This window comes from Sarcophilus harrisii, chromosome 5, assembly GCF_902635505.1.
Source record: "Sarcophilus harrisii chromosome 5, mSarHar1.11, whole genome shotgun sequence".
Lineage (NCBI taxonomy): Eukaryota > Metazoa > Chordata > Mammalia > Dasyuromorphia > Dasyuridae > Sarcophilus > Sarcophilus harrisii.
In genome coordinates, this window is record NC_045430.1 from 24,298,215 (window position 1) to 24,312,406 (window position 14,192).

Sequence of the window (14,192 nt, forward strand, 5' to 3'; positions counted from 1 at the left end):
CTCGCTCAGGTCCCCGGGATCCAGCCCAGCTTTGCCGTCCCCGGAGGCTGCCAAGCAGTGAGTCGCTGGCAGCTGAGTCACTTACACCTGCTCAGTCTCTTTGCGCACCTTCCCACACTTCCAGTCCCGGACTCCGAGTGCCCGGCTCCAGGCGCGTCCAGCTGCGCTCTCCGCCCGTCCCCCCGGTGGGTGGGTGAGTGGGCCAAGCAGGAGATCCTCCCCGGAGAAGACTCCAGGGGTCCGGCGGATTGACTTAGGGACACTTGTGTCACACTCCCCTCCGGCCAGGTGCTCCCCCAGACGCCGGCTCCCTCCGACACCTGCGCTGCGCAGTCATGAGCGCGCCGCGGGAAATCGGCACCTTCGTGGTGTGGGATTACTTGGTATTCGCCGCGATGCTGCTCATCTCCGCGGCCATCGGGGTCTACTATGCCTTCGCGGGGGGCGGCCAGCAGACCTCCAAGGACTTCCTGATGGGGGGCCGGAAAATGACGGCCGTCCCCGTGGCGCTGTCCCTCACCGCCAGCTTCATGTCCGCGGTCACAGTCCTGGGGACCCCCTCGGAGGTCTATCGCTTTGGGGCCATTTTCTGCATCTTTGCCATCACTTACGCCTTGGTGGTCATCGTCAGCGCGGAGGTCTTCCTTCCAGTCTTTTACAAACTGGGAATTACCAGCACCTACGAGGTAAGATGCCCCCCTCGACCTCTGAGGGGTTTGGTTTGGGCAGATCTTACAATACTGAATTTGGCTTTCCCATCGGAGAAACAAAGGTGGGGTTTCTAGAGACCCTCCTCAGGGATGGAACTGGACTCAAAAGTCCACTTGAACAAAAAGCCCTACTTAATAAGAAGGAAAGGCCCACTTAAGGCTGAGATCTCTAATATTTCTATTTCTATATAATCAGTGCAATACACTGATATACAATGCAGTACAATAAGATTGTAGATTTAGAATTGGAGAGACCTTAAGGGTCATCAAAATCAACCTTCCCTTCCCATTGGGTCCCAGAAGAGATTAAATGACACGGCCAGGGTCACTCTAGTATTAAGCAGTGAGTCCTCCGATTCTAAATTCTGTAACATACTTCCTCCCCATTTAGGAAATCCTTTCTCCTTTCCCCATCATCTCTTGGGAAGGCTGCAATGACACTGTCAAATGTTTATTTAGTCATCCTCTCAACCTTGTTGGCTCATTGGGAAGCAGAAGGGTGGAAGGATTTCCACGACAATTTGTTGATTTCAGAAGCTTAACACTGTATCTTTCCCTCCTGAAATTTGCCATAGGGATGATGTATCCCAAATTAAGGTTGGAATGAGGGCTAGAAAAATAATATTTCTAGCTCATATTATGAGAGGGGATGGACAAACTGAGCCGGGAACCAAAAGAGCTGAGCTTGGATCTATTTTGAATTCATTTTCCAGGTAAAATAGTAAAGCACCTGATGACAATCCCCATCCTGGCAATTAACCTCCCTATGTCCTGGCACAAAGCAATTATCCTATTCCTTCCTCCGTTTGTTATCTCTGAAGGGTGAGATTAAGTACACCCTGTTCTTCTCTCATACCTATATAAAGGAAACAAGGCTTTTTCTAGATGATAGATAGCTGATCTTGAGGTCAGGAAGGCTTGCCTTCAAGTTTTGCTTCTCAGTGACTACAGAAAAGTAACCTAATCTTTTAGTGCAGGGCAATTCATTGAAATAAATGACAGCTGACTGATCTGCTTTAATGAAGGGAGTGTTCAGACTGGGAGTTCTATACAATGATGAAATCTCATATCTGGAAACACAGATATATATATATATATATATATATATATATATATATATATATATATATATATATATATATATATTATTTATATATACACACACACAGGTATGTAATAGAGATTGGGACATATACTATGTGTATATGATAGAAATAAACATTATCTTAAGATGTTCATGATACTAGCACTTTTCTCCAATATATTTCTTAGAATCATGGCATACATACACAGAGACACATATATATGTGAGGTGACATGGTTTAATAGATAGAAAAATGACCTTACAATATCATTAATAATATAAAAATATAATAAATATTTATTTATTTAAATTTTATTTATGATTTAATTTATATATTTATGTATAAATAGATCTTTATAGATAAATATACAGAAAGAGACTCGTGTGTATATTTATATAAACATATATGTATAGAGAGAGGGAAGGACAAAGAGATGGAGATAGGAAGAGGAGAAAGAGAAAGAGAGACAGACAGAGATAGAGAAAGGAAGAGAGAGTGACAGAGAGAGTGGAAGAGAGAAGAGAGAGAGGGAGGGGTAAAGAGAAAAGTGGAGGCAGAGACAGAGATAGACAGAGAATGAGAGAGACAGAGAAGGAGGAGGAATGGAGGGGGAGAGGGAGAGGGAAAGAGAGAGGGAGAAGAAGAGGAAGAGAAAGGGAGAGGGAAAAAGAGGACTTTTATTTTTTTTCAGAAGAGGAAACAGGAGGTTAGGGGCAGAAGGACTAATCTACTCTCCTTAGAAAGGGGAAGGTATAATTCTAGAATTCTAATGCTTCATTAAATAGTTAGTTTAGAGGATATGATTTTCACATTCCATCTAACTTCTGATGAATCTTTTATTATTGGGGAAAATGAAACCCTAATTTACATCCAAGACGACCACTTTTTCACAAAATAGAGAGAGGGAGAGAAAAGAGGGAGAGGGGGAGAAAAGGGGAGAGTGGGGAGGGGGAGAAAAGGAGGGAGATAGGCAGAGGGAGACACAGAAGGAAAGGGAGAAGAAGAAGAAGGAGAGAGAGGGAGAGAGAGGGAAAGGGAAAGGAAGAGAAGGAAAAAGGGAGAATGAGAAGAGAGGGAGAGAGAGAAAGAGAGAGGGGGGAGAAAGGGAGGGAGAAAGGGAGGAAGATAGGTAGAGGGAGAGGCAGAGAGCGAAAGGAAATGGGGGGAGAGGGAGAAGAAGACGGAGAGGGAGAGAGGGGAAGGAGAGGAAGAGAAGGAGAGAAGGAGAAGAAAAGGGAGAGGGTGAGAGAGAGGGAGAGGGAAGAGTAAGGAGTGGATTTGTGATTTTATTGTAGTAAGAAACTCTCCCCACTGCAGATCAGAAAATTCTCTGAATCTTTTAGTGTTAGTGAATTTTGCCACTCCCACAGCCATTCCCGTATGTCTGAAGTCAGACTTGCAGCTTTCCTGGCTTCTCCCCATCATCGGGATGACCCCCCAACTCCCGGGACCCTCCTCTCTCTCTGTGATCTTTTGAACCTGTACAGTCCTGACATTCATAGCAAAAAGTGCACACAACATAATTATAGGCTGTGCTTCTGTAAAATACTTTAGAGAAAGCTGTTAGGCTCCTGGAAATCCTACATTGTCCTTCTTTCTACCTGCACTGGGCTGGGAGCTCCGGGAGGGCCATATTGTCTTTTTTTCTAAATTCTCTCTCTCCCAGGCCTGGCTCAGGGGGTGCTCTGCATTCTCAGGACACTGAAGAATCTGTTGACATTGCACAGGGTTGATGCTTAATCAAGATAGCTTGAAATTTAAAAAGGAGGTGGGAGACAAGAGCCAGGAAAGAGAAGGACTTTTGAAAGGTGACACAGAAAGTTCAGCCTTGAATTTGTGGTTGGACAGAGATGCCTTCAGCGGTCATCTTCACCTCCCTCCCTTCCTCGTCTGTTAATTAATACTTTGAATCTCAACAGACAAGTGTTCCATTTCATACAGCATAACAACCAGAGGTCAGCAGTTCCTAGTTAGTCTATTTGCTCCAATCGACAGAACTGATGGGCAATTTCATAGTGAGGATGCTTCCGTTTCCGTGAGGTACAATGGAAAGGGCTGGTTTTTGAGTCAAAGGATCTGAGTTCTAATCCTGATCTTGCCACTTCTGTGACTTATTCAATACCCTTTATGAGACTGTTCGCCTTTCTGTAAAGTGAAGGGGTTGGGCTATCTCTGGTCTCTTCCCTACCAATCCAAGTTTGCATGCTGGCTCCCCTTAGTTTCCTTCAATGCTCAGCTTTTTCTTGGAAAATTTTCCAGATCTTCACAGTTGATATTGGTTTTTATTTTCTCTCATCTCACCCCCAGCAAATTATCTCATTATTAATTTCTTTTAGATTCAGAGCTGGGAGAGATCCTTTCCTTATCCAATTGTCACATTTTAAACGACAGGTTAAGTTACCTGCACAGGTAGTAAGTAGCAGTGTTTAGATTCAAACTCAGGGCCTCATATTCTAAATCCTCTTTCACTTGTCCCAATTATCTCATTTATATTTCACTATATTTAGCTCTATTCTCCTATGGAATGTAAGCCTCTTAAAGCAGGGGCTATTTTTTTTTTTTTGGTTTTGTTTTTATCTGTGTATCTCTAATACTCAGAGGAGTGTCACAGGCAATTGTTTGTTCTGTGGGGAGGGGTGGGGCTCATTCTCTGATTTTATTGGTACTAGAACTGGTCCAAAAAACCACACATACACACAAACAACTCCTACTACTCATCACTGTCTTAAATTATTTTCCCTTCCCCTCCCTCTTCCCTTCTCTCTCCCTTCTTCTCTTCCTTTCCCCCTCCCTTCTCTCCTCCCTCCCTTCCTCTCTCTCTCTCTGTCTCTTTCTCTCTTTTCCCCTTTCCCTCTTCTGCTCTTCTTTCTCTCTGTCTTTCTCCCTTTGTTTTTCTGTCTTTCCCCCTCTCTGTCTCTCTCTCTCTCCCTTTCCTCTCTCTGAACTTCTTTTGCAGTCTGATGAACTTGATAGATCCTTCTTAGGATGATTGCTTTTAAATTCATTAAATACATGAGGTTAGAGAAACCAATTATAATGAAATATAGTTAACAAAATATTGAAGAAAAACAAACAATAGCAATTTCACAATCCCCAGGTTAAGAACTTTTGTCAGAGCAGTCATTTTCAAATTTTAGGTTTTAGGACTCCCTTATTCTCTTAAAAATTATTAAGGAGCTTTTAAAATCTGATAGCTTTTGTTGTTGTGGGTTATATTTACCATTATTAACTGTACTGGAAATTAAAAATCCTGGTATTGTAAGGAAATTTATTTTAACCCCATAGGGTCCCTGAAGGGGTCATAGGATCCCCAGGGATCCCTTAACTCTACTTTGAGATTTGCTGTTTTAGACAGTTGTCTGGAGGAATAAGATTAAGTGAATTGCTCAGTGTCACAATGCTGCAGAAGCAGGAATCAATCCCAGGTCTTCCTTCACAAGCCATATTTCTCTATCCCTATTGCCACTCATATGGTAAGTGCTTGATGACTGCTTGTTGGAATGAACTGAATTGGAGAGTGTCATTTAAAAAAAAATCAGCTGACATTGCTGTGAGATGGATCATGGCTATTTTTCCATGTTCCTGCAGGAAGTAGCATCTTGTTGTTGTTTAGCTGTTTCAGTCATGCTTAACTCTTTGTGACACCATTTAGGGTTTTCTTGACAGAGATACTGGAGTGATTTGCCATTTCTTTCTTCAGCCCATTTTACAGGTGAGGAAACTGAGGCAAGCAAAGTAAAGTGACTTGTTCAGAGTCACACAGCTAGAAAATATCTGAGGCTGGATTCGAACTCAGGAAGATTCCTGATTCCAACCTCAACACTTTTTATCTATTGTTCCCCCTAGCTGCCTATGATTACTCCAGAGTGATGGGATGTAACTCAGGTAGACAGGGTCGAGTCTAGGAAATTATGGGAAAAATGCCTGGATAGAGAGCAATCATTCAAGAGAAATTGGTCAAAAGCGAGAGGAAAAGGGAATTTTAGAAGCACATCAGAAAAATAGAAGCCATGAGTTCCAATGGTCTTGTGATGAAGAGAGACAACTACACCCAGAGAGAGGACTGTGGGAACTGAGTGTGGACCACAACATAGCATTCTCATTCTTTTTGTTGTTATTTAATTGCATTTTGTTTTCTTTCTCATTTTTTTTCCTTTTTGATCTGATTTTTCTTGTGCTGCGTGATAATTGTATAAATATGTATACATATGCTAGATTTAACATATAATTTAAACATGTTTAACATATATTGGATTACTTGCCATCTAGGGGAGAGGGTGGAGGGAAAGGAGGGGAAATTAGAATGCAAGGTTTTGCAAGAGTCTGTGTTGAAAAATTATACATGCATATCTTTTGAAAATAAAACACTTTAATAAAAATAAATAGAGGCCATAGAAGAAGCCACTAAAGAAGGAGATTTTAATCTCTTTTGTATCGTTAATCCCTTTGGAGGGCTGATGAAGCCTATGAACAATGTTTGTCAATGAATAAGATATATATAAGACTACAAAAACCCCAATTCTATTGAAATATAGCTAATAAATTAAAAAACAAGTTTACCAATTCCAGAAAAGCTAAAGTGTTTCTCTAGGACATTCTTTTCATGTAAGATAAAAAAATTGGGGCATCTGAATGGTACAATGGATAGAATACCAGGCCTAGTATCAATAGGATCTGAATTTAGATTTGCCCTCAATCTGTATGGCCCTGAGTAAATTATTTAACCCTGTTTGCCATCGTTTCCTCATTTGTAAAATGAGCTGGAGAAGGAAATGGCAAACCACTCCAGTATTTGTGCCAAGAAAACTTCAAATAGGGTCATGGAGAGTTGATTATAATTGAATAACCCTAAAAATTGATTGTTCAATTGGAAGTGTAAATATTTTCAAGCTCAACCTTATTGCTTGGGTTTCACATCTTTTTAATGTTTTACCTTCCTTTGTCTAACACTAGCTGCTAAAAGTCATTTTGGAAAATATAATTAACTATGTCTTCAGAGCTCTATAGCTTACAAGAAAGGTAGTGCGACCTAGTAGAAAAAAATAGTGCAAATAGGAAAACAAGGGTTAGAATCCCAATTCTGATACTTACTGGCTCTGTGACTGGGCAAATCATGTAACTTTTTTTTTTCTTTTTTTTTTTTTTTTTTTTTTGAATTTTTTTTATTTAATAGCCTTTTATTTACAGGATATATACATAGGTAACTTTACAGCATTAACAATTGCCAAACCTCTTGTTCCAATTTTTCACCTCTTACCCCCCCACCCCCTCCCCTAAATGTCAGGATGACCAGTAGATGTTAAAATATATTAAAATATAACTTAGATACACAATAAGTATACATGACCAAAACATTATTTTGCTGTACAAAAAGAATCAGACTCTGAATTATTGTACAATTAGCTTGTGAAGGAAATCAAAAATGCAGGTGTGCATAACTATAGGGCAAATCATTTAACTTGTCTAAACCTCCTCATCTGAAAAATAGGGAAGAATAATGCAGTTATCACCCACATCACAGGATTGTGTGATTGTGAAGGAAATTTTTTTTTTAATTTTTATCTATATCCCTGTTTTTTCTCCTACTCTGGTTTGATCAGGGGTGTGAGGATAGCTCTTAAGAGATGAGTCTGTCCCCTTTGGGATGACTTGATTGTAAAGAAAGAGGCCTTCAAAGAGACTTCTTCCTAAAGTGTTATAACAAAGTCCCCAAATGGAGAGAAATCTTCTAAACCTGTTTCTTCTTTTTTTTTTTCTCGATAGTATTTTATTTTTCCAAATACATGTAAAGACAGTTTTCAATATTCATTTTTGTAAGACTCTGTATTCCAATTTTTTCCCTCTTTCGTACCTCCCCTCTCTCCAAGATAGCAATCTGACAAACAAACCTTTTAAACACAATTCCATATTTATCATCTTGTGTAAGAAAAGTGAGACCAAAAGGCAAAAAACCATGAGAAAGAGAAAGCAAATAAACAAACAAATTAAGGTGAAAATACTATGCTTCAATCCACAGTCAGCTTCCACATTTCTCTCTCTGAATGCAGATGATATTTTCTATCCCAAGTCTATTGCAATTATCTTGAGTCATTGCATTGATCATCCCATAATCTTGCCATCTACAATGTTTTCTTGGTTCTGTAGAACCTTGCTTCTTAAACTGTGGATTGTAGCCCTATATGGGAACTTATAACTTAATGTAGACATTGAGAAATTTTGATTTATTATTAGTAGTGATTTGTATAACTATTTTATATGCCTATATATCCCAGGTCACATAAAAATTTCTTGGGGGGAAAGAGATCTCTAATGTAAAAGGTTTAAGAAGCCCTGGTCTAGAGGTAGAAGCACACTGGGGTATCTTTGGGATCTCCACTTATGGGAAAGAGACCCTCTTTAACAAACATTTTTGTAGCAGCTCTTTTTGTGGTGGCAAAGAATTGGAAAATGAATAGATGGTCATCAGTTGGAGAATGGTTGAATAAATTATAGCATATGAAAATAATCGAATATTATTGTTCTATAAAAAATGATGAACAAACTGATTTTAGAAAGGCTTAGAAAGATTTACATGAACTGATGCTGAGTGAACCAGGAATACACTGTATACAGTAACAGCAAGATTGTGCAATGATCAACTATGAAAGACTTGGTTCAATGATCCAAGGCAGTTCCAATAAATTTTGGATAGAAAATGCCATCTGAATCCAGAGAGAGAACTATAGAAACTGAATGTAAATCAACACATGTTGCTTTTTAAAAAATTTTTTTTCTTCTATTTTTTTTTCTTCTTGTGGTTTTCCCCTTTTGCTATGATTTTTCTCTCCTCCCAATATGATTCATTAAAAATGTGTATTAAAAAAACAATAACATACATGTATAACCAGAAAAAAGAAAACAATAAAAAAAGGGAAAAACACTCTATTAAGATAATATCAGTCCTCTAGGGGGGATAACATAGACGACAAAAAGTGAGATAAAGGTATTTGTCCTTATTTAAGTCAAGCAACATTCTATGTAGGACTTGTGAATTTCATATAGATAAACAAAGAAAAAAATCCAGAAGTAATAGGGTCCCTTTAATTAACTCACTTCCCCTAACTTTGAGCCCTGTTTTGTTTGCACTGTCATATACTGTAGAGTTGGACTGTCTAATGTTAACTTGGGCCATCAATGGGAATTTCTTCCTTTATCATTAGTTTCATGATTCCTAGATTGCTCTTCCAAGTTCTCAAGGATCCTGAGAATGGTTTATTCATTTGGGGGATGGATGGCAGGTGATGGTCCTACAAAGGATCTGGGCTCTTCTGCAGGGTTTGATCTTCTGATTCTTGTAGATTTAAAACTATGTTAGACACTCTTCTAGGATGGGAAGTATTGGTCATGTCTACTAAAGTATTTTACCTTTTTTTCTTTTTTAAAGTACTTAGAGCTTCGTTTTAATAAATGGATTCGCCTCTGTGGGACCATTTTGTTCATCATTCAAACGGTAAGTAGCTCTCCAGTGTACTTTTTATACTTTTGCAATCTAAAATGTTTTGGTCAAATATCTATGGAAACTGGGTGTCTTGTTCATTGGGAAGCTTCTAAAAGAGTTTACAAAATTTTGGTCTAAGTGAAAAGGGAAAGATAAAAAGAGAAATAGGAGAAAATGAGGATGACAGTATTCCTGTTATTATAGAGTATTGAGAACAGAGTTTTAATGAACTCAGAAAATGTTCTGAGTTTAAATCTTACTAGACAGTCACTAGTTTTGTGATATGGGACAAGTCAAAACTTTTCTGAGTCTCAGTTTCCCCCAGACAATAATAGTATCTACCTCCTAATGCGATATTTCTAAAGTATGTTGCAGACCTTAAAGTACTACATAAATTTTAGTTGTTTATAATAACAATTATTATTGCCACAATAATGATTGTTATTCACAAATAGGATTATTTAGATGAATCTGTAGACTTGGTCTGAAAAAGTCATATAAACTTACTTAACTTTGGGCAATATCTATTAAACCCCAATTTCTTCAATTAAAAAAATTGTTGTAAATAACTTAATATGGCAAAGATATTTGAAGATTTTATTGGAAATGCTCAAGAATTACTGATAATTCCCCACATATAGTTAAGAATTGCAAAGCACTTTTCTCAGTGTACTCCTGTGGGGTTCAGCTAGGTGGTGAATATACAAAGGATTTGATGTGTTCTGCACAGGGGACTCATATTGACAAATATTTGGAACTGATGGAGTTATATCCCTTCATTTTGACAAATGAGTAAACTGAGACCTGAAGAAGAATAGTAATTTTCCAAAGCCACATAGCTGGTAAATAGGGTGGCAAAATTTGAATCTTCATCTTGCTGACCCCTGGTCCAGAGCTCAACGCCTGCTGCTATTTGATCATTGACTTATGTCTTTAGAGCTAGAAAGGGATTTTACAAGTCTTCTTTTTTTACTTTTATACTTGAAGAAAGGAAACTTGAAATGATTTTTTTATTAAAATAAATCAGAATGTGTATTTTTAATATCTGCTGATTATAGGATGGCAAAAATGAGTCTGGAAGTGATTGAAAATAGCCCAAGACAGTCTTTTGTGGGAGAATTTAAGAAATAAATACTTGGAGGAATGGAAACAAAAATACTTAAGCTGAGGAAAATTTAGTTTTTGAAATGAAAATTAAATTAAAAATGAAAAAGCAAAGTTGTAAAATCAGGATTTGAATCCAGATCCTCTGACCTCCAAACTCAACATCCATTCTTTTTTTCCCCTTTTCTTTCCAATCATATGTAAAGGCAATTTTTGACATTCATTTTTTAAAATTCTGATTTTCAAATTTTCTCCCTCCCTTCTTCACCTCTCCCTTCCCTAAGATAGTAAACAATTTGATATAGGTTACATATGTATACTCATGGAAGATATATTTTCATACCACTCATCCAACATTCTGCTTCGTTTTCACTTAAAAATATTATTTTAGATAATGTAAATTTATGGTTATTATTTCCGCTTTAGAGATGAAGATCCTGGGTTTTAGAGCAAGGACCTAATTTGCTTTGGATCATGCAGTTTCTATGCATTTCACACTAAGTTCTTGACTCTCAATGTACTTTTCTATTCATTGGAATGATAAGAATCAAATATCAGGAAGAGAAATTAAAAGCCAACAATGGATACTTGTACAGAGACTCATCATTTTTGTTTGACACTTCGAGAAGAGGAGATTGAAAAAGGCATGCATGAATCAAAGGTGGCTTTCCAAAAAAATTATTAGGTCTTTAATAAAAGAAATACCAAATGCTTACTCAACTGAAAACCAGCTTTTAAATTGGGAGGTCATAAAAATCACACATTGATGAGCTCTCCTTCAAAGCCAAGCATTTCCTCAAAAAAACGATCCAAGAACACAGGAATGTGCCAGGGAAATTGGCTCAACCTGGTTCAAAAGCTTGGCAAAATAAGTCATTTTGAAGTCAGGAATGTTAATTGTTGCCTGAAGTGTTTGGGGTTACTGATGTGGCAAAGGGCTGTCCCAAAGAGCCTCTCTGATTCATCAGGTTCAGCACTTCATCGTGGATAAGGATTTTGGCAAAGCACAGTCAGTCTCTCAGGAGTGAATCAGTGGGAAAAGCTGGAAGACTTTTCTTCTTCATTTTGATAATTGAAAGTCACGTAGACCTTTGTTATAGTGACTTGAATGTTGTTTGGGCCAAACTTTTATCCTGATTCTCCAGGAGGTAGGAGAGGAATAAAGAAGGAGAAAAGGAAAACTGCTCATACTTCTTGGCTTGAGCTACTGAGAGAAGTCTATAGCTAATATGTACAATTAATGATTCCTATTTTCCCTGCCAATTCAATCCTTCCCTAAATCATTCTTTAAAGTGCTCAGAAAAGTGATTGATTAGGAGTGAGGAACTCTCATTCCCCCCCATCCCAAGAAAATTTCTGGACATGTTTATGGTTTTTTCAGTCACCCACACACATACACAGCAGCGAAGATGGAAATGCAATTTTGTTTTAAAAAATGATGTGGGAACAGTTAGGTCACAGTGGATAAAGCACTGGCTCTGTATTCAGAAGGACTTGTGTTCTCAGACACTAACCAGCTGGGGGACCCTAGACAAATCACTTAATCCTGATTGCCTCCCTAAATAGAATAATAATCATAACGGTGCCAAGTTATTAGGAAATAGTTCCATTAAGAGAAGTAAAGGTTATATTTTACTGGCTAGAAAATAGTTAAGCAGACTAAGCTATACCAATGAATATAATATATTCCCATAAAGACAAAAAAGAAGGATATATAGAAATATGAGAATATCTATATAAAGTCCTTCTAATGAAGAGAGAGTAAAGCTAGGAGCATGGGAGTGCAGAATGCCAAAGCTGGAAGCTAGAATGCCCTAACTGAATAGGGATCCCTTTTACATCATCTCCACAATGGGGCAATGGAAAAATCACTAGCTCCAGAGGAGAACCTGAGTTCCAATCTCACCTTTGGTGATTGCTACCTGTTATTTTCGGCATGTCATCTTGGAGCTCAATTTTCTCATGTGTAAAATAAAATGCAGAGTCAGAATTAGGTAGATTCCATGCAGTTCTGTGTCTGAGCCCTATGCTTATCCAGTTTGCATGTGAAGATCTTCATCAATGGGGAGCTCATCTCCTTGAAAGGTTATCCCACTGTTGGACAGCTCCAAATTCCATCTCTGACATTTTGATACTTTTTTCTGGTTCAGTTCTCTGGAGGGGGGAAGAGGATGTTCAGTCCCTCTTGCAGGAGAATCCTTCAAACACTTGAATTTAGCCATCTGGCCTCTCTTCTTTATGACCCTCAGTCCATATGCCACAGATTTTCTCTACTCTAGGCTGACTATCCCCTAGCCCTTTGGTCAACGCCAATTCTGCTTGTCTCTCTGGCGATAGACTCTAGTTTTTCAGTGTCTTTGCTGAAATGTGACAGAATTCAACAAGAGTGGGTGTGGGTGTGATTCATTTTTGGAAATTCCTGAACTGTTCAACAAATATTTATTGAGTCCCTAATTGTATGCAAAACACTATATTAAATACAAAGAAGAAAACAAACTAATTTCTCCACTAATGAAGCTTATCATCTAGTAGGAATTGAAAAATATGTGCATAAATAACAACAATAATGTTATAATAAAAGGTGTAATGTTCAGAGTTGGCAATAGTTACTAGACCCAATTGAAATATTATTCATATGTGAGGTACATTATTTTAAAACATAAATATGAGTTAATGTGTACAAAGTGTTTTGTAAAGTTTAAAGTACTATATAAATACTATAGTAGTAGTTAGATATAGCTATTACTATAGCCACTACTAGATATAGTACTGTATAAATCTTATTATTATTAACTACAAGTTAAAAACACAAAAGAAGGGAATGGCCAGAGAGTAGGAAAATAACTAATGGGTAATAATAAATAAAGTTGAGATGCAGGAGGGGGAAAGCAAGGCTTTCCTAAGGAGTCCTAACCCAGGTGGAGGTATCAGGGTAAGGAAAATTCAAAAGGTTCTCATGGAGCTAATAGAAGAAGACAAGACCATTGGATAAAAGGACTTGTATTTTTCATTCATTTATCATTTAATGATTAACATATATATATAATTTTATTAGTAAAATTATTTACACATGTAGTCAACAAAACATGAAAATTAATTGTTGGGTTCATACAATGAAACTACTTATTCTGGAGATGGAACCAGCTGGAGGACACAAGAGGGAGAGGATATTTTCTCTCCATATACAAAATAAGTTAAATAATAGAGAGTTACTATTGCAAATGAACAATAAATGGGCTTTAAATTTTAAAAATTAATATATTGTTAAGCTGTATTATTTGAGTTTTCTTACTCTGGTTTTCCTTTTCTAGATTCTATATACTGGAATTGTTATTTATGCTCCAGCTCTTGCTTTGAATCAAGGTAAATTTTTGAATCGTCAAGGATAATGGTTTGATGTAGCACCATGATGGAGATGAGCTTTTGGTGACTTTCATGGAATCATGGGAGCCTAGTCTAAGATCAAAGGTTCTTACATATTATAGTTATCAGAAGAGACTTTAGAAGTGAGCTCAATGAACCCTTCATTTTACAGTTAAGGAAACTGAAGCCCACAGAGGTTAAGTAAATTGCCTAAGGTCTCAGAGATACTAAGTGGCTCAGTTAGAATTTGAACTCAATTCCTTTGATACCCCTGCCTTCAAATCCAGTATTTTCTTTCCAGCTCACAAAGTTATCTTTTATAAATTTCATGAGAGATATGGGAAATATTTCCTCCTCTTACATAGTAATTCTCTTTATGTGATAAAAACACTTCCTAGAATCTTAGAATCTTTGAGTTTGAAGAGACATTAAGCTCCATAGTTCCATTTCATA

The 14,192-nt window shown here is 37.7% G+C and overlaps 1 protein-coding gene across 1 annotated transcript in view; it reads left to right on the forward strand.

Moving 5' to 3' along the window:
* Positions 1–325: 325 nt before the first annotated feature.
* SLC5A8 (solute carrier family 5 member 8) overlaps positions 326–14,192 on the forward strand; it is a 49,423-nt gene continuing 35,556 nt past the window's right edge. The window contains exons 1-3 of the mRNA XM_031938043.1: positions 326–686; positions 9,219–9,284; positions 13,688–13,739. Coding sequence (XP_031793903.1) covers positions 336–686; positions 9,219–9,284; positions 13,688–13,739 — 469 coding nt within the window. The 5' untranslated portion in view covers positions 326–335. The remainder of the gene's footprint in view (positions 687–9,218; positions 9,285–13,687; positions 13,740–14,192) is intronic.